The sequence below is a fragment of the Eretmochelys imbricata genome, chromosome 26 (assembly GCF_965152235.1).
Source record: "Eretmochelys imbricata isolate rEreImb1 chromosome 26, rEreImb1.hap1, whole genome shotgun sequence".
Lineage (NCBI taxonomy): Eukaryota > Metazoa > Chordata > Testudines > Cheloniidae > Eretmochelys > Eretmochelys imbricata.
The window spans coordinates 1,543,652-1,563,029 of NC_135597.1; the positions used below are offsets into that span (position 1 = coordinate 1,543,652).

At 46.4% G+C, this 19,378-nt stretch overlaps 1 protein-coding gene across 2 annotated transcripts in view; it reads right to left on the minus strand.

The window, feature by feature from the left end:
- The window catches only part of PLEKHA2 (pleckstrin homology domain containing A2), a 56,523-nt gene that overhangs the window by 34,400 nt on the left and 2,745 nt on the right, over positions 1-19,378 (minus strand). The window contains exons 2-5 of one of the 2 annotated variants that reach the window (XM_077805764.1): positions 13,147-13,310; positions 10,292-10,348; positions 5,747-5,795; positions 4,021-4,118 (exon numbers count right to left, since the gene is read on the minus strand). In XM_077805764.1, the coding sequence (XP_077661890.1) occupies positions 4,021-4,118; positions 5,747-5,795; positions 10,292-10,348; positions 13,147-13,287 (345 nt within the window). In that variant the 5' untranslated portion in view covers positions 13,288-13,310. Of the gene's footprint in view, positions 1-4,020; positions 4,119-5,684; positions 5,796-10,291; positions 10,349-13,146; positions 13,311-19,378 lie in introns of those variants that run through there. The other variant, XM_077805765.1, reaches the window with a different exon arrangement.

Below are 19,378 nucleotides of genomic sequence, written 5' to 3' on the forward strand. Positions count from 1 at the left end.
ACTTGACACCGGCTGCCAACTAGACATGGAGCCATTGATCACTACCCGTTGAGCCCGACAATCTAGCCAGCTTTCTACCCACCCTATAGTGCATTCATCCAGCCCATACTTCTTTAACTTGCTGACAAGAATACTGTGGGAGACCGTGTCAAAAGCTTTGCTAAAGTCAAGAAACAATACATCCACTAGATCATCTAGTCCAACCCCCTGCTCAAAAGCAGGACCAATCCCCAACTAAATCATCCCAGCCAGGGCTTTGTCAAGCCTGACCTTAAAAACCTCTAAGGAAGGAGATTCCACCACATCCCTAGGTAACCCATTCCAGCGCTTCACCACCCTCCTAGTGAAAAAGTTTTTCCTAATATCCAACCTAAACCTCCCCCACTGCAACTTGTACATACTCTCACCCCCCCCACCACTCCCGCGAAGCGGGGCAGTGCTATGATCTCCACTGTACAGACAGGGCTAAGAGAAACCAAGAGATTTGCCAAAGATCACATATGAAGTCTGTGAGAGCAGGGAACTGAACCTGTCTCTCAATCCAAGAGGACCTCCCTAAGGGCTGGACCATCCTTCCTTCCTTGCTTGCTGTCATCTGCTACCACTGAGAACAGTCTAGATCCATCCTCTTTGGAACCCCCTTTCAGGTAGTTGAAGGTTGCTATCAAATCCCCCCTCATTCTTCTCTTCTGCAGACTAAACAATCCCAGTTCCCTCAGCCTCTCCTCATAAGTCATGTGTTCCAGTCCCCTAATCATTTTTGTTGCCCTCCGCTGGATCTTTCTAATTTTTCCACATCCTTCTTGTAGTTTGGGGCCCAAAACTGGACACAGTACTCCAGATGAGGCCTCACCAATGTCAAATAGAGGGGAACGATCACATCCCTCTATCTACTGGCAATGCCCCTACTTATACATCCCAAAATGCCATTGGCCTTCTTGGCAACAAGGGCACACTGTTGACTCATATCCAGCTTCTTGTCCACTGTAACCCCTTGTCCACTGTAACCCCCCTTTCTGCAGGACTGCTGCCTAGCCACTCAGTCCCTAGTCTGTAGCGGTGCATGGGATTCTTCCGTCCTAAGTGCAGGACTGCACTTGTCCTTGTTGAACCTCATCAGATTTCTTTTGGCCCAATCCTCTAATTTGTCTAGGTCTCTCTGTATCCTATCCCTACCCTCCAGCGTATCTACCTCTCCTCCCAGTTTAGTGTCATCTGCAAACTTGCTGAGGGTGCAATCCACACCATCCTCCAGATCATTTATGAAGATATTGAACAAAACCGGCTCCGGACAGACCCTTGGGGCACTCCACTTGAGACCGGCTGCCAACTAGACACGGAGCCATTGATCACTACCCCACTGTCTGGGTCAATGTATTTGCAGGTCTTAGGAAAGGCAGCACATTAATTCCCTTGCCCATTTTCACTGTATCTGGTCTTTCAGCGGCTATAGGTTTCTACTCAGCACCCGGCCACATTGCAGCTTGGTAACGGGAATGGCCCAGAGAAGCCAGACCGTGTGAACAGGCGCACGGGAGAAAGGAAATTCACAGGGAGCAGGTGGGTCAAATCTCACACCCAAAAGTCTTGCAAATATTTTTAGCAGCACTGTCCTTTCTAACTGCCCTGTAGAAGGCAGGAGACTCCCCTGCTGGATTTGTCTGATGTGCTGAGCTACTAAAGACCCAGTCAACCAGTGAGTGATGCAGGCCAACTATCTAGACACGCCAGAGGATCCAAGAAGGCCCAGCCAACGTTTAATAGTTTGGGTTTTAGGGGTTTAAAAAAATCAAACAGGCTCCTTTCAGCAATAAACAGATGCAATTCTTTCTAAAAGCCGCATACTAGGGGCCCGATTCGCCAATGGCCAGCACCTTGTATCCTCACTGACACCTCTGCAGAAGAAGTGCAGAGTGGAGGTAAAGCTCTCTCAGATCAGAACAGTAGCATTTTAAATTAACTTTCCACAGGTGCAAATGACAAAAGTGTAAGGCACAAGGAGAAACAGATCAGTGTCCTTCAAGTCTAGAGTTAATATTCTACTAGTCACACTTTGGAGGACATTGCCAACAGGGCATTTGCCATTCCTCTGGGGCTGATTTGGGGCTTTTACAAGTGTAACCTGCACCCAGAAGTGAGTGGAAGGTGCAAATCAGAGCAGGTGCAGCCAAGCAGCTCACCCTCCATCAGGCAGCTGCAGGGACCCAGATTTGCATCCTCAGTTCACTTGCAGATACAAAAAGGCAAGTGCAATGCACACCAGCAAGAGGCAGGCCAGGCTCCAGCCCTTTGGAAAATGAAATCCTTTGCATTTTATTATACTGCAATATTGTAGATGTATAGCACACCACATGATCAATTGATGCTTGGAGAAGAGAGTTCTGTGCTAAAGATCACTGCTTAACTTGTTCAACATCATTTATCTTGATACATGATTTATAAAAATCTAGGCAATAGACATCAGTGTATGAGGCAGTAAAATCCATCTAGCACTGTGACCATTAGGTATCTCGAGTCCTTCAATTCATCCTTTTAAAATCATATGACTCCTTCAATGGATCTGTTAGGTTCTGGGATGTCCCATGATGAGTCAAGCTTCAAGAACCTTAATCAGAACAGACATTTCACCAGCCCATTTCTACAAACCGAACACTAAATAGACTGTATACGGACAGCTCTATCATTCCGGTTCACCTTTATGCTTAAATTACCATCAACAACAGGGACAGGCAGCATCTCTCATTGTAAGGAGCATTAAACAGCCAAGGAGAAGGCAAACCAGGAGTCACTGGGCCACTGTTAACTTATGGCTATATAAATGCACTGGTATATGAGAGGGAAAGACAGAGACATGTCCAGTCACATTCTCTCCCTTACTGTGTCCCACAATACAAAGCGTTTGCTGTGTCAAATCTCATGAGACCAACCGTACCAGGAAGAAGAAAAACTGAATAAGCAAATTACTTTAGCACAAGAAATAAACCCTTTGATAGCAGCAGCAAGAAATCAGTTACACACAGATCCCAGGCTTCAATAATTACATTAACACAGTAGCACCAGAACACATAAGGGTGTGCCTATCTCCATTAGAAGCTTCTCTTTTCCAAGGGTTTAATCATGGTCACACGCAGCAGCTGTGCCTGGGAATACGGGAAGTGAATTTATCTTATCTTGGTTTATAAATATAAAAATCTCTCCAGATTTAAGTTACCAGAGAAGAAAAGAAGCCACAGAGATCACTCATCTGAGGCCAGATTTGCAGAATAGCTCACTTACTATAGTTTTCAATGGTAGCTACTGGTCCTAAGGACTTCTGAAATTCTGGCCCACATTGTGGGTGCTGAGCTTAGAACTTAGGTGCTGTATCTTTTTCCAGCTCTAAAATCTCTTTAGGAAGCTTCATAACCAAAAGATCAGCCCCTTTTCTTGGAGTATTTTCTTTCTTCAATTAAAATCATGCAAGTCATTAAAACTTGCAAAGCAGCAACTAAGCATGCAGAGTGTCAATAACTTCTCTGTACTGCCTGGGAAGTTGCAGCAGTCCCATTCCTTCCAATGGGAGCTGAGGGAGCTCAGGAGCCGATGGCATCACGATTGCTTTATAGCACAGAGCGGCACGATGCTGAATGTGGATGGATCAGAGCAGCTCCCAAGGGGACTGAAGGACAGAGCAGCAGCTAGCTGAGAGCAGGGTTTCAACTCCTTTCCTGGTTTTGTGGCTGTGAATCACAACCTCAGCATTAATTAAAACATGACAGACTCAAAAATCTGAGTAGGAATTTCCTGCAGAGCCAGCAGTGCTAATGCCACATCAAGAGCGGCTCAGCCTCAGAGCACAGCTGGCCCCGGGAGCAGCCCGTTTCTGGCCAGACTCAACCATTACCTTTGAGCAGGTTGCAGAAAGGAGATGGGGGATGAGGTCAGAGCAAGAAGTTAAATACGGCTTTTCCAAACATTTCTCGGACAGCCCCACTGCCCAACAGGGAAGTGGAGAAAGCAGTGACAGCAGCGTTAACATACCGTAATCTTGCTGGCACGGTTCAGAGCCTCCACCCAGTCCTGTAGGTCCTTTTGATCGCTGGCTTGTAAGAAATACCGCTGAGATAAAGCATTGATAACTATCAAAGAGAGGGGGGGAAAAAAGAGAGGGAACCCCAGTCAGTGCTCAGCATGGTTAAATTAATTCATAAGAATTAATTCATAAGAATTAATTAATAAGAATACCTTGCACATCAGCAGCACCTCTCAACTTCCAACCCCACAGTACCCTGCAAGCATTACCTATTTCAGCCTTGCAACCACTTGACTGGAAAATATGCCAGGAACCACCACTGAGCTGCAGCCACCTCTGGGGTGGAGTATGGCAGCTGTTTAACTGCACATTGCCACACTACACAACAGTTCAGGACTGGCTGTGAAGAATACCACAATCCAACTGAAACCACAGAGGGAATTTAGGGGGAGAGAATGGAATGATCTGAATTAGAATTTAACCAGGGCATTCGTGGTAACACGCTTACAAGTGCCCTGGGAGCTGTTATGACCGCCAGTGGTCAGAACCACAGTTTTAAGTTTCATCTGCAACGATCAAAGGAAGATCAAATCCTGAACAGGAGTCCCATGGGAGTCTGGAAAGCTCTCTTGGGACACGCATCCCCTCCTCTCCACCCCTGACTTCTTAGCTAGTGTGGCCTTCTGGCTTGCAGCAGCTGGGTCAAAGGAAACATCCTCATAGGATTTCTGCATTGAAAACCTTGAGACATTTTGAATTGTGCAAGGTTTTGTTGAGACCCGTGCCTCCTCACGTCAGCCATCTGCACTTGCACTGCCCTGCCGCCAATGCACTCTGTGCTGGGGTGTCCGGAGTCCCAAGGAGTTAAACCAGAGCACTCCCCATATTTTAGGCACATGGGATTCTGTAGCACAGCACAGCAAAGCAGCAAGCTCAGTCATGGCGTGGGAATATGCTACCTGCTCTGGGTTTGGTACTGATTCATGTTCCCTGCATGCAAGTATAGAAAATTGTGGCACCCCCGCTACCCCTCCCCCCCGCCCCGCCGCACCCCAAGCCCTTTGAGACAGGTATGTGCTGGTGGTGTTGTTTCTGCTGCTTTAACTCTGAGGTAAGTTTAGTGCTCATGAAAGTGAGGAACTTTTGTGGCTTGGGTAAAGCCAAGGGCCACCGGGAAGGGAAAACAATCCCAGACCACCTCTTCTTTGCAATTACAGGCACACAGAAAAATACATTGTATAATGCACTGCAGCATTAGGGTGAATATGGGGGAAGCCTCCATTAGCGCAGAGAAGCACTAGGACAAGGTTGCTCAAGCTAGACAACCACCCACAGTATCCAGGCTACTGGGGGAGACAGGGAAAAACCGAGGTCCCCTCCCACCCAAAAGGAGAAATCCACCCCTGTGCAGAAGACGCCAGCACAAGGATCAAGGCACCATTTAGCCCTATGGGTTTCAGAGGGACTTAAGTGGTGCATAGTCCTTTGTGCTGACTGCGCTGTACAAGTGCGAATTTCACCCTCTCTGAAAACATCCTTCCAGCAACACACAGTCTCTCACACTTCTGGAACACCATATACTAATGAACAAAGAAGGCCCAGGGATAATTGCTGTTTATGAATTCTCATGGTTTATAACAGCACCTAACCATCCAGTCCTCCCGTCAGAGACCTGTCATTATGTGAGCGCTGGGCATTTTGGTGCTTTCCCCCGCCATCATATGTTACACTCACCAAAGCAGAATGGGACTTTTGGTTTTTGTTTTGGGGTGGCGACGCTGACCTGAAGAGAAACAGATTTTTAAAATAAAGCACGTTAGCGGCAGTGAGATGGGGCAGCATCTGCTTCTGTTAGAAAGGACACATTATCTTCCATTCTTCAGCACTGTAATTAAGACCATTTATAAATCATGAGGAAATCAAGCGAGCCTGAGTCAAAGCAAAATTAACATGACAAGTGAGAATGGCTCATCAGCACATCCTTCCTCACATAACTCCTTCGTCTGAGTTGTGTCTCACTAGATGTGCCTTCCTCCCCATGGGCCCACATGTACCTGTGTCCCGCGCAAACGTCCCATGGTTAGTGCTAGATAGCAGAATTCCACTTGGATTTCTCCGGGGGAGAGATATATATGCATATCCACACCACTATATGGCTCTGGTAACTGCAAATTTAGTCCATGGATGTGGCTAAAACCTTGCATACAAGATCTATGCCTCTGCTGAAGATGAAAAAAGAACTAGCACCTCGCTAGCAAAACCTGTGCTTTACCATGGTTCTGGCGACTGGCGTTAAGAGAGTAGGTGCATGTTCATACCTGGGCATGCTAACAGACGCAGCTCACCTAGAACGGCTATTTCAGCACAGGGTACACATGCCCTAGCGTGGCTAACTCCTCTTCCACACCAAATCTATGATGTGGATACACTGCAGTGTTACTATTTTACTACAACATTTTCTCTGGCGCAGAGTCGCGTTCTTTTGCTGGAAATAGACCACCACTGAGCATGAAAAGGACTGCCTTGCAGCAAACCAGGCAAGCCTCTGTGTCACAAAACCACCCCAGATATGTTAACAGGCAAAGTGACAGTTGGCCTTTAGCGGCGGATATATCCTGTGCATATCAGAATGAGATTTATGATGCAAGTTCACCACCACTGCTACTCACGACGAGGTGCCCCACAGCTGAGTTAGCTCAGGAACTCATTCATATCAGATTTAATAGAGACCACGTGTGGTAACGAACTCAGCAGCCCCAAAAGAAGGTCACTTCAGAGAGCAGCCTTCATCTGCTGTTCTCCCTCTACTCCAGTGCCAGCCACACTGCACAAGGATGCAGATTCTTTTGGGGCCCTGGAAGTATGACTTTCTGTTGGACCAAATGCACTCTGTGCAGTAATTAAGAAAACTGAAGGGAAATAACAGTGGTTGCTCCCTAAAGAATAGGAATCATTTTTGTAAGAGTAATATTCCCGGGGGCTCCAGGCATGGCCTTTATAGAGTATATTTATTTTGACAGGCCGCCTACTTCTGAACCAGTCTGTAATACTTTAAATATGCTTTCTCAAGCAAACCTCCATTTCTCTGGCATGTTTATAATTGGTAGTTAAAGCCATTGGTATAACCCAACCCTGCAGTTTTCGACTGAATCCAGAGCTGTAGCAATTTTCATTTAGTCTAAAATATATATAATTTATCAGTGAAGTTCTTTCTGAAATGGGGAAGACTGCATCCCTCAGCATGGCTTCATCTGAGCTTAATTTATAAATCATGAATCAGCAGGAGCAGAGATCTGCTGGGTCTTTTTCCAACGACAGTAACCAAAGCTGTAACTACAGTAACCCGCCCCAGGCCAAGATCCAGAAGGTCGAACTTCCAAGCACATCTAGGTGGCACATACAATCCCAACTTGCCTGATCAACAGAGCCATGATATTAGACACGTGACTCTCTGTCAAGGGATTTAAAGCACAAGGTGTGCTAAGAAAGCAACATTTCCTACCGCGTATTGTTCCCTATGCTGTTTGCACCCACATGGCCCACCTTACAGTCTTTCTGGTGGATGCTGTTCCAGCTAATCTGTCTTGGCCCTGTACCACTCGAGCACTGCACATGAATGAAGTCATAGGAAAAGATGCACATTTTGTAGATGGGCACAGAAAGACTAAGTGACTCACTCAAGGCCACATAAAGAATCTGGACTAGGGCAGAGGTAGGATTTGAACCCAGGACTCCCACATCTCAGCTAGTGCCTTAACCACAAGGCAGTCTTCCTCTGGGAAGAGATTCTCAATGTTTCCAGAACCGGGGCTGCCTGCTGGCAAACACAGAGGCCACCCTGTACTCAGCACTAGCTCACACCCACCCTTGGACACTAGTGCCTGCTATATTAAGGCGGGGAGTGGGGATATTGGCCAGGGTACTAGATGTCCCCTCCACTCTTCTCTAAAAGTCCCCTAGTATATTTAACATTCCTTAGGCACGGCCCAGAAATTAGCAGAAGGGACCTTGGTTGGACATATCCAGAGGACAGTGACTGCTCCTGGCACTGCACAGCAGGGACAGCACTGGGCCTGAGCCAAAGTTCTGGCATGAGGACTCGAACCCACAACCTTATGTCCTAGAGGGGGTGACTACAACTGAAGGGAACAGACACTGAAGACAGACATGGGGGATTTGATTCTCTACCCTCTTGCTCTCTGGGCAGTCAGTCACACCAGTGCAGAATGGGTGTGCAGTGCTACCAAACATCCAGGGTGGAGTGTGATGTGTGGCAAAGGACTCCCAGGGGGCAAAGAAGCGGAGAATCAGGCCCTGAAACAACAACACTGCAGCCAGCCACACAGGAAGAGGAGCAGCCTTCAGAATGGGCACTTGGAGACCCTGCCCTCTAAGGTAGGTGTCAATTCCACCTGGAGGAGACACACCCACGCTAGCTTTGACCCAGGTAATGGGCTAAAAACCAAAGCAGAGCTGCTGTGATGCAAGCAGTGGGAGGGGCCAGCTTCCCCGGGTACAAGCCCATCTGAGACCACAGGAAGATACAGGGGATGGCTGGCCCGTCCCATGGCTCACACCACTGGGCCCCACAGTTACAGTCAGCGCCCTAGCTCATCCGGAGCTGCTGCAGGCAGGTGTCCTTGAGCTGGAATTTACACTCTGGTTTGAAGCACAGACAGACCTGAGGCTACGTCTACATCGGCGCTGGGGGTGGGATTCCCAGCCCTCGCGGATGTCCGTGCGTTAGCTCTCAAGCTAGCCCACCAAAACTAGCAGCGTGGCCAGGGAAGCAGCGAGGGCTGCCAACCCTCCAGGACTGTCCTGGAGTCTCCAGGAATTAAAGATGATGTCCTGTGATGAAACCTTCAGGAATTCGTCCAATCAGAACTGGCGACCCTAGAAGCAGCATGGGCTAGTTGTGCCAAGGACAAACCCAGCAGAACCCAGTGGGTTCGTTCTCAGCACAGCCGGAGCCCGTGCCACCGCTGGCCACGGCCCATGCTACCCTATCTACACGGCGCTAGCTCGATGAGCGGGCGGGAGCCGGTATCACTCCCCTAGCTCCAAACGCAGACAGACCCACATTTACACAGGAGAGTCCCGCTCAGTTGGGTGCGGCTTTGAATCAGAAGCTCATTCAAGTCGCCATGGAAGCGTAGCAGGAGAGGCATGTAGGAAACAATGCACCCTCTACTGAAGCTCCTTGGGACAGGGCCCGTCTCTCACTAGCTGTGCAGGGCCCAGCAAAATGGGCCTGACCTCATCTGGGGCCCTCTAGGCCCTCCTGTACTACACATTAAATAACCGCAACACAACTCCCGAGTCTCAGAGAGAGCCGTGTTGAGCAGCGGGTGATGTTTACATGACACCTTGTTACAGATTATTATTTACTTAAACTAATTACAAACCTGATAAAACACATAGTTATGCATGTGAACCAGGTTCAATCAGATGCTGAGTGAGACTGGCACTCTGAGCAATGAAATAGATTTAAAATGCTGTCTTCCAGCCGGGAAGTTTCGTCTGCAAATAGCTCACGGCTGGGGCATCAGGCCCGATCGGGACTCTGTACTGGTTGCCCTTACTAAAAGCTTCCGTGTTCTGTGGCTCTGCATTCTTCCTCATTATTGAAATACCTCCTTCCTACCCAGCAATCCTGCTGGCCTACGTGATATCATTTTACAACGGAAATGCAGACCTCTTTGCTACACGAGAGACCTGTCACAGTAGAGCTGGCAGGACTCAGAGGATCCGTTTGGCGGGCAATTCCACAATTTCAAATTTTCGAAACAAAAAAAAAATTCAACGTTTCCCAGGAAACAAATTTCTGGAAAAAATGATTCGTTTCAGGTTGTTTTGTTACCTTTTCCAACTTTTTAAAACATCAACTTTTTTAACACTAAAAGAATACCAAACCACCTTATGAGTTTAATTTTGAAAAGTTGTTTCAAAATTTAAAAAAAACGAAATGTTATATTCCTCAAAACATCAAGATATTCTAACATTATTGCAATGCTTAGTTCTGGGTTTTTTCTAAACAACAGTTCATCAAAATCAGTAGATTCTTCAAAAAACTTTGAGTTCAGCAAAAAGGACATTTTTGGTTGACAAACATTCTGAAGAACAATATCCTCACCAATTCTACCCAGCAGTAGTATATAGAGCAGATAACTCTGGACTCCTACAATTTTCTGTACTGGGCAGGCCATTAGCTTATTTCTAGGTCTAGTTCACCTCCCCGCACAGCAGAGCAGTTCTGAGACACCACCCTCCCATTACCTTGGATATATAGGTCAGCGGCAAAGATCCAACAGCTCCTGACCCGAGAGCCAGATTCTGCAAAACAGTCAAGAATGTTAAGAGTTAAACGATAAATAGTCACAAACCAGGTGAGCTAGGCGATCAGCTTACACTTTGTTTACAGAAGGGCACCTTCATACTTCTGTCCTCACCGACAGCCTCTATAAGTCAGCATTTTACCTTGGTGTGAGACCCATCACTATGCATCAGCAAGGCAGTAAGGGGTGCACTAGTTGCTGGGTAGTTTATTGCATGGGGAAAGTTGTTCTGTTCTTTAACATTAGCCAAGGGGCCAGAGACCATGGCACTGGTCATAGATTATAAATGAAAATAAAATAAAATTTGCTTTGAGCTGCGTTTACAAAAGCCACACAATGAACGCTAGTCCAAATGGTGACTGGTGCTGGTGCACACACAAGAGATTCCTATAGCTCTCCTTTTATTCTTATTATTTTAATCACTGTAGTAAATGCCACGACCACTCCAGGAGCTGCCAGCCACAACAGACACAAAACTCCAGACCCCTGGCTACTGGGTGAGCATATTCTGCACGACCCCATTTCTAGGATGACAGATATTTTAATAATTTTTGTTACTGTCTTTACACTGAGATATGAACTGGAATGGGGACCTAATAATGTCTCACACTGACATAGTACTTTATCATCTCTTCAGGGAATAAATTGTATAAAATATCATTGGCATGGTCTAAGAGAGCATAGTATACACAGAGAAACTGATTTGTTGCAGTTTCCTCTTGCAAAGAAAGAGGAAAGTCTAACAACATACATGGCAGAAAGCATCCTGCATCATTTCATTTCTGAGGCCCCAATTCAGCAAAGCAGATGCTTAACTTCATGTATGTGCTGAAGCCCATTCCTATTCAGCAAAACACTTAAGCAGGAGCTTAACTTTGAGCACATATGTCTCACTGAAGTTAGAGGGACTTGAGGCGTGTGCTTAAGTGCTCTGCTGGATTGGGGCCTGAAAGTAGATGCGGCTCATACAAAACTTTACACAGATTATACTATTTAGCAAAATGAGAAAGAGGAAGATACAGCTCCCCACACCCCGCCCCCATTTGATACAGCAAGCAGCAGGCATTTCTGGCTGATACTGACTCATCAGAATAGCTCCGCATTCTAACCACAGCTGTGAACTGCCCTAGGAGTAACATCTGGGAGAGTGACCAATCACTGCACCCCTATGGGTCAGAGCCAACTTTGAAAAGAAACTGTTACCCCACATTCCACCTCCAGCTTTGGGGCTGCGGCTGGTTCACCACCATGGAGCCGAATGGTTCACTGGCTGAGACCAGAAGACATTCTAGTTGTATTTGTCTTGGATTCAAAGTCTAAAAGGGTGTGGAGGGGGAATTCAGGAACATTTTTGACACACGGCTCACAGATACTGATAACAGATACTATCCAGTCACATTTCAGCTTCCCTCAGCAAGAAAGCACGCCACAGAGTGACCCATCCCACTTGAAAATGAAGGGCTGCTTCCAGCTGCACTCAGGCTCAACGCTGCTTCAGTGAAGTGACCCAGCACCAGCTTCCCAACAGAGGCCTGATCCAAATGCTCTGAAGCCAATGAGAGTCTTTCCACAGATTTCAATGGGCTTTGGATCAGAAATTCATCCTCAGAGCAGGAAAAGGATATGAGTGAGCACCATACTTTAAAAAAAAAAAAAAAAAAAAAAGAGAGAGAGACCACCCTCTGTATTGCTTACTGAGCATGGTGCAATATATTCACCCCATGTTGTGGCAAGACAGAATATGAAAAGGCACAATAGAATCTACTATCCCTACCACCACATCCTTTGAGACACTCTCTCCATCCCATAAAGGCATCTCTTCTATGTGACTTAAAGCATCAAGGAAAATTAGTGGTGCGAGACAACTTTACGGGACACGGCTTCCCCAGAAACAGGCCTCAGATAATCTGACACAAATGGACATCCAAATGGCGACTTTCCATTATGACACCCACGAGATTAATGATGGGATGTTTTGTGCCAAAACAACCCAATGATTGAACTGCAGAGAGGATTTCACCTCTCCAAGATCCTGATATTTGCAGTGTTATTGTAGCCACGGTGGTCCCAGGATCCTAGAGAGACAAGGTGGGTGATGTAGTGTCTTTTACTGAACTAACTTCTCTTAGTGAAAGAGACGAGCTTTTGAGTTACACAGAGATGAAGAACTCTGTATAGCGTGAAAGCTTGTCTCGCTCACCAACAGATCCAATAAAAGATCTTACCTCCCCCACCTTGTCTCACTGGGATCCTGGTAGACTGTTACGTGGCAGTTTTAACATCAGAATGGGAAATAAATCATTCCAGATTGCTGACAAGGACAGTGTTCCGGGCACAAGGAAACCCACTTTCTCCAGCACTGAAGTTGCGGTCTCTGCTTGTCTTAACTAGTGCTCGAAGCTGGTGTAATAAAAATGGGGGGGTGGGGGGGAAGAGAAAAATAGGGGGGGTGGGAAATGTGAAGCCAATTAAAAAACGTGATCCCAGTTTCTGGGATTTCAATAGCAGAATCTGTCTAAATAAACCCTGTTTACTCCCATCATTAGAGTCTGAACACCAGCAGCACTGCTAAGGTGTCCAAGGTAACTGGGGAAAAAAGATCTGCATGATGAAAAGCCAGCTCTAGCTGTGAAATCCTAGCACTGAACTCTTGTAACAAATGCATCCTCTTCTTAAGAGGCACTGAGTGGGAGGGGCAGATGCAGCATAAATCAGGAAGCAGAAGCCCTTTCAGCTGTGAAGTATGAAAGCCATGGAGATCTGCAGTGCTCCACGGAGCCCATTCTGGGACCTCACCTGGGGATTGTCCATATACCACAGAAGACAATTGGCCTGGGTGTCCAGGATGAAATATCTTCGCAGAAACTTGCCGCAGGTCTCATTTTCTTCAATGTCTAGAAACCCACAGATACGATTCTGTCGATCCACATAAGGCATTCCGGGCTTCTTGTAGCATCACCCTAGAAAACATAAAAGCCTGCCGATGAAGCCAGGGTACTCCCAACCCCTACCCTAAGCAGCCATGGCAGTGAAGTGTTCTTTCCCTGTTCTAGGTTGACTTCATATTCATACACACCTCCCTTTCTGTTTCCCTGTCAAGAGCTGGGATGACAGCTCAGTCACCAGGTTTGGGCATGCAGCCTAAAGCAGCTGAGTGTGAGGAAGAAGATGGTTGGATTGGGTTACATTTGACACACAGACATTATTCTGTTCCACTTTCACATTTAACTGGCCGTTAGCAGGTTGGTCCCGCCACACGTGAACGGAAACATTTGTGCAAATTCCACCTCCTTGAGGTTGCACATCATTTCACAGCCCAAACGTCAGGAAATTAAACAACAGATACCGGGTATTTAGCTTGGTCTAGAGGCTGAGCTCCTCATCACAGGATGGTTGAAGTAGGGAATAGAAGGTTCAGGCCTCAATCCTGGCAGGCTCCCACACCCACGCAGAACGCGGTTGGATTCAATGGAGCTCCCAGCAGGGTTTCAGCAGCATGGTCAGCTGCAGGACTGAGGCCTGGGATTGTATTCAGTCTGTTATCCAAACTTCCTGGTGCCTCTGCTAGGGACAGGACAGAACCAAACCCTACCCCACCTTTGCATGTTTCTCCTATTAGCAGACAGGCCACCACAAACTGAGGAATTCAAGGTCACGGCGAGACAAAGACACCAGCATAACAATTCTGGACACATTCGGAAGCTGGGTAAATAAAAAAAACAGACCAGAGTGACCAAAATAGCTCAGCTGAGGAACTGCAGGAGTTAAGAGAGCAGGGAGCTTCCAGGAACTACAGATGGCCTTAATCACTACAAGCTGCTCGCTAGCCCGACAGCACTATTGCAAGAGGACTCAGAACACTTCACTGTTCCCCACCTTGTCACAGCAGAAGGGTCACCTGGATGGTCACAGAGCAGCAGCAGGCCAAAGAGAAACAACGGACCCAGGACGGAGCAAGACATCATCCCTTGCAACAGAGCAGCAGCTGGTGATGCAGGGAGGCCTAGGAGGACCCCACCCCCTTTCTACTCCACAGGCATCTAGGAGACAGCAAACTCAAAGGCCCGCAGCCCTTGGCCAAAACAAACAAAACAATAATTACAAACGGGTGAACAGCCAGGAGAGCTTTGTGGCAGGAAAAGCACAAGTCACTCAGCCCCTGAGAACTGCAAAGCCTCAAATCAAAGCGAGAGAGAGCGTGTGTGCACATACTCACTCACTCCTAGGGAATGGAAAATAAACTGCAACTCCTGCAGAAAGCACGTGTAGTTGGGATGCAGAGTCAGCAAGACAGCAATGATCAGTCCTCTCTGGGTAAAAACGTGTCACTAAATCCACTCGAGCCACAAACACCTTCCAACACTACCTTTGTTCCTCAGGGCCCAGCGTCTGCCACCGAGCCTCAGGGCTCCTGTGCCCTACAGGAACATTGTTCTGCAAAGGGACAGAGCATGGCTGAACAAGGAGAGCTCAACAGTTGCAGTCTGAGCAGGAACAAACTGTCCTTTTGGAGAAGTTGAGAGTTTTTCAAAAAGAGCCATAAGAATCTGGGAAGATTCAGCCCTACAGAGAAAGAACCTCCCTCCCTGCTGGCCAAGAGCTCAGATACCACAGAGAGAGACCCCTGAGAAAGTCAGTGAGAGAGAAGAACAAGATGCCAGGTTTGACAGCGTGATGGTTAGAACCCTGGCGACTGGTCTCTACGAGCACCCGCAACTGGTGCTGGTGCAAGGGAGGAAGATTTGGGACCTAGCTCTTCGTCACCTTGCAACACTGTCATTTACAGTAAGTGCAAAGTGGGTGCAAAGCCCCATCAGTCTAGAGTGGCAGAGCCTCACACTCAATCTGCAGGGTGTGAACGACTGGGGCAATGGAGAATCAGGCCCTTTAAGGTGGAGCTCACTGCAGATGCGGTCTATGTGACTGATTCTCCACTGCCTTGCACACTGTCGCCATTTACATACATGTAGAGTCGGCACAAGACGCTACCCACTTTGCACTGGTCCATGTCCCAACACAAGGTGCAGAGCAGTGGAGAATCAGACGCTGTATGTAGGTAGCTGGAAAGGCACCATATCTCAGAAACGCCTTGGGCGAGAAGCCTCGTAATTACTGTGACTCTTGGTGGATGGAATGGGAGGCGACCTATATCTCGTATATCAAATACGCCACAGGTGGAGTCTGGCTGTGAACTAGCAGGAGCGTGAAAGGCAGCCCATGTAAGCCCCACCGAAATGGGCAGCACAAATAAAGGTCTTCTACAGATAAGGAGAAAATATGATTTTTTACCTTAAAAATTGTGATGGGTGGTTTCAGGGGGCACCCCTGTAAAAACGTACTGTCCAGTAGTTAGACAGATGGGACAGAGAATAAAATGTCTGCTGTCATCTATTCATATTTTCAGCATCAGCGTTTGGAGCCATGTATCACATTCAGAAGCAGGGTGGGAAGCGACCAGGGAGACTTGACTGGCCTGGAAGCAGCGCCCAGCAGAGACAGGGGGCTGTTTTGACAAAGGTCACCTCCTAGTAAACTCCTATTGACTTAGGGGAATTTGAGCAGTCTTACTCTGAAGAGACCAAAGGCTGAAGAGCAGAGTGTGGGTAGTCTGGGTTGCTGGCACGGGTGAGAGAGAGAGAAGGCAACACACCGAAAATTATGAAGACCTTTGGATGTCATTAGAATCAGATTAGCCATTTGGCCCAGACAGAATAAAGGATACTGTGAAACAGATTTGGAATCAACGTTAATTATTAATATATTAAGCCATTGCCTCTAGACACATGACAATAAATATCATAGCAGAGCACTGTTAAATACAAACACTGGGCCCAGGCCAAGGCAGGAGGACAGCGCTGGCTTTCCCAGGCTCTGCTGACATGGAGAAGCTGTTCCAGTTTAACTAAAGGTATGATTTTAAACCGATATAGTTAAAGCAGCACAAATCCCTGTGTGGACCCTTATTTTTGTTTCAGAGCACACTGATATGGTTCAGCTTAAATCAAATCCTGACTGATTTCAGATCAACAGAAATAAGAGTGTCCACACAGGAGTTTGCACCAATTTAAAACCATACCTTCAGTTCAGCTGGTCTGTGTGTGTAGACTGGGCTTCAGAAATGCTGCTGCTGCAAAAAAAAGTAGGACAGGTCATGGTGTTTCAGAAGGGGAGGAAAAAGGAGACACACACACCATCTGGTGAGGAAGCTGGGAAGACATGCGGCCCATCAATTCCACCAGGAACAAGCTCAGGGCCCAGTTCTGCCAGCTTTACCTCATGCTGGCTCCACAAGTCACCCCACTGAAATTAACGTGACCACTCATGAAGTAAGGTGCTGAGCAAGGGGGCAGGTTAGGCCCAAAATGAAAGAGCTGATTAGCCAGGTGCTATCAAGTTGCAGAGCGTGTGTATTAGCAATACACTGCTTCTCAGGTGTTTACAAAGTTGTTCAGTAAGGCCGTTCCCTGACAAGTCCAGACAAGTGACATTCCCATAGTCATGGGGCCCTTAAAACGGTACAGTTACAACTCAGCAGCACCTGTGAGCAGTAGCCAAACTCTACTTGGAAGTGACCCTTATAAAGATGCAAATTATTTTATGAATCTCAGTCTTTAGTCAAGGCCCTTAAACCACAGAGTTAGTACAAAGTGTAAAGAAATCGACTTTACTAACAGAGATAAAGGGCAGCTGTATCACGGTACTAACAGGCGATAACAAATTAACGAAACTCGAGCACCAGGCACTTCTGGGCTGCAGAACCCCTTCCTCTGCAGTGTTATGTGAAAGGCTGGTCAAAAATGCTGCCGTTTCTTATGGTTTTGCTCTGCCTCAATTAACACGAGCTTGATCAAGAATACTCAGACGCTCAGCTCCTTCTGCACAGGAAAAGGTGACAGTGACCAACCTTAGATTGCACTTTGAGATACAAAAATCAGTGGGCAGATGAGATAATGATCACGCTGAGCTTTAAGTTCTGGAATGTACTCTTTTTTAGCATGCTATAGGGAGGCAATCATCATGCAAACCCCTTACTCTGGTTACAGTGATCCATTTTCCAGTATGCTGCAGGACAGAGGTTGCACTTATCCACCTGTCTCTTTAGAACCATCCACAGTTTCTTTTTCCCATAAGCTCAAAATAAGAATAGCATCTGCAGTTCCACTAGGTGGGGGTTTTCCCATCTTCCAGCTCCAGAAATCCGGCCGGAGTCAGGAAGAGTTTTCCCAACAAAGTTTAGTCTTGTTATAATATTCAGCACTTATGTAGCACCTGACACCTTCAAAGCACTGTACAACTTAGTCAACTGGCTGTACAGTTAGATGCATTCTGGGAAGTTTACACCTTCATATTTCACATCCAACATTGTTCACTGCCGGAGAGAGAACACTAGACTGAACATACCATTGACCTGTTCTACTGTAGCATTTCCTACCACATGCATATTTGCATAGAAATACTATTACCCACCATGAGTTCACAGCCCTGAAACAGGTTTAAAACACGATAATGAGGAAATCAGAGTAGCAGCCGTGTTAGTCTTTATCCGCAAAAAGAACAGGAGTATTTGCGGCACCTTAGAAACTAACACATTTATTAGAGCATAAGCTTTCGTGGGCTACAGCCCACTTCATCAGATGCATCGAATGGAACATACAGTAAGATATATACTACTTACTATATATTCCATTCGATGCAGCCGATGAAGTGGGCTGTAGCCCACGAAAGCTTATGCTCTAATAAATGTGTTAGTCTCTAAGGTGCCGCAAGTACTCCTGTTCTTTTTAACAAGGGAAGAATCACAGGATAAGGCTAGCAGAGTCAACGATGATTTGAAGGCATCTTAATTCTTGGCCAGAACGTTTGCCTGAAACTCAGTAACCAATTACTTCTGTTCATCAATTATTAGAACAAAGAGCTGACAATCACTGGAGCAACCACACAAGCTGGAACAGATGATACATATTTATATTTTCTGTATCCTACAACAGTGGAAGACAGTACTGTCTGAGACACAAAGAACTGACTGCAAAAAGGGGAAAAAACTCAGTTGTGCTTATGCTTTACAACTACTTAACATAATTTAGAACTGCTAATTACTCCCTGAAGGCCTAGCAATCCGAAGAGCATGTCCCGTTATAACTTTAGATTACATACATTATAAATTATGAACAGGATAATGATACTGAGCACATGAAGTCACAGTTTATGGGAGAAGTTTTAATCTGATTTCTGGAAGCCAGTCTGAAATCTAACACTGATTTAAAGAATTTCCCAAGACTTGCAGTGGAATTAGGCCCTTAGGATCTCATTACTGGTTCCAATTTATGTCAACACAACACAGAATGAAGTTCTCTTGCTTTCTGGGATTCTTTCCTTCTATTGCCTTTTCAACACAGTTAGATGAGCAAAATATTCATAAATTCACCCCCTTCCGAAAAAAACAAAACAAAAACCACACCAAAATACCCCCAAAACAACACAACCCTGGCCTGGTTCAACTAATGTGATGACCCAGTAAAGAACTTACTGGAAAAGATTTCCAGCACAAGACAACCAACCTCTCTGATTTCCACCCAGGATACAGGAAGAGTATGGCACTGCTCCCTGAATAAAACAGCCTCACCAGGAGTTATAAAATGGAAAGGGAATCATTCAAATCACATTCAAACCCAATTACAGTTACTGTCAACTCAATGACCTGTGATGCTGCGAGGGGGCAGAGTTCCCAGGAACTGAATCCCAAAATCTCAGTTATCAAAGAGAGGGATGCTTTTCCCTCGTTTTGTCCTGAGATGCAACGTTACAGGGGTTTCTTCACTTTTTCATCCCGCTTCAGCGGCGCTGAACAGCATCATCATCAATGCAACCCTTAGAGCAAAAAGCATATTAAGAAAAAAGAAATCTTCAGACTTGGTGTTCCTAAAATGACAGTGCAAAGTAGCCATTCGATAAATTAGGGTGTGTCTACATGTACATTAGAGAGACGAGGTGGGGGAGGGAATATATTTTATTGCACCAACTTTTGTTA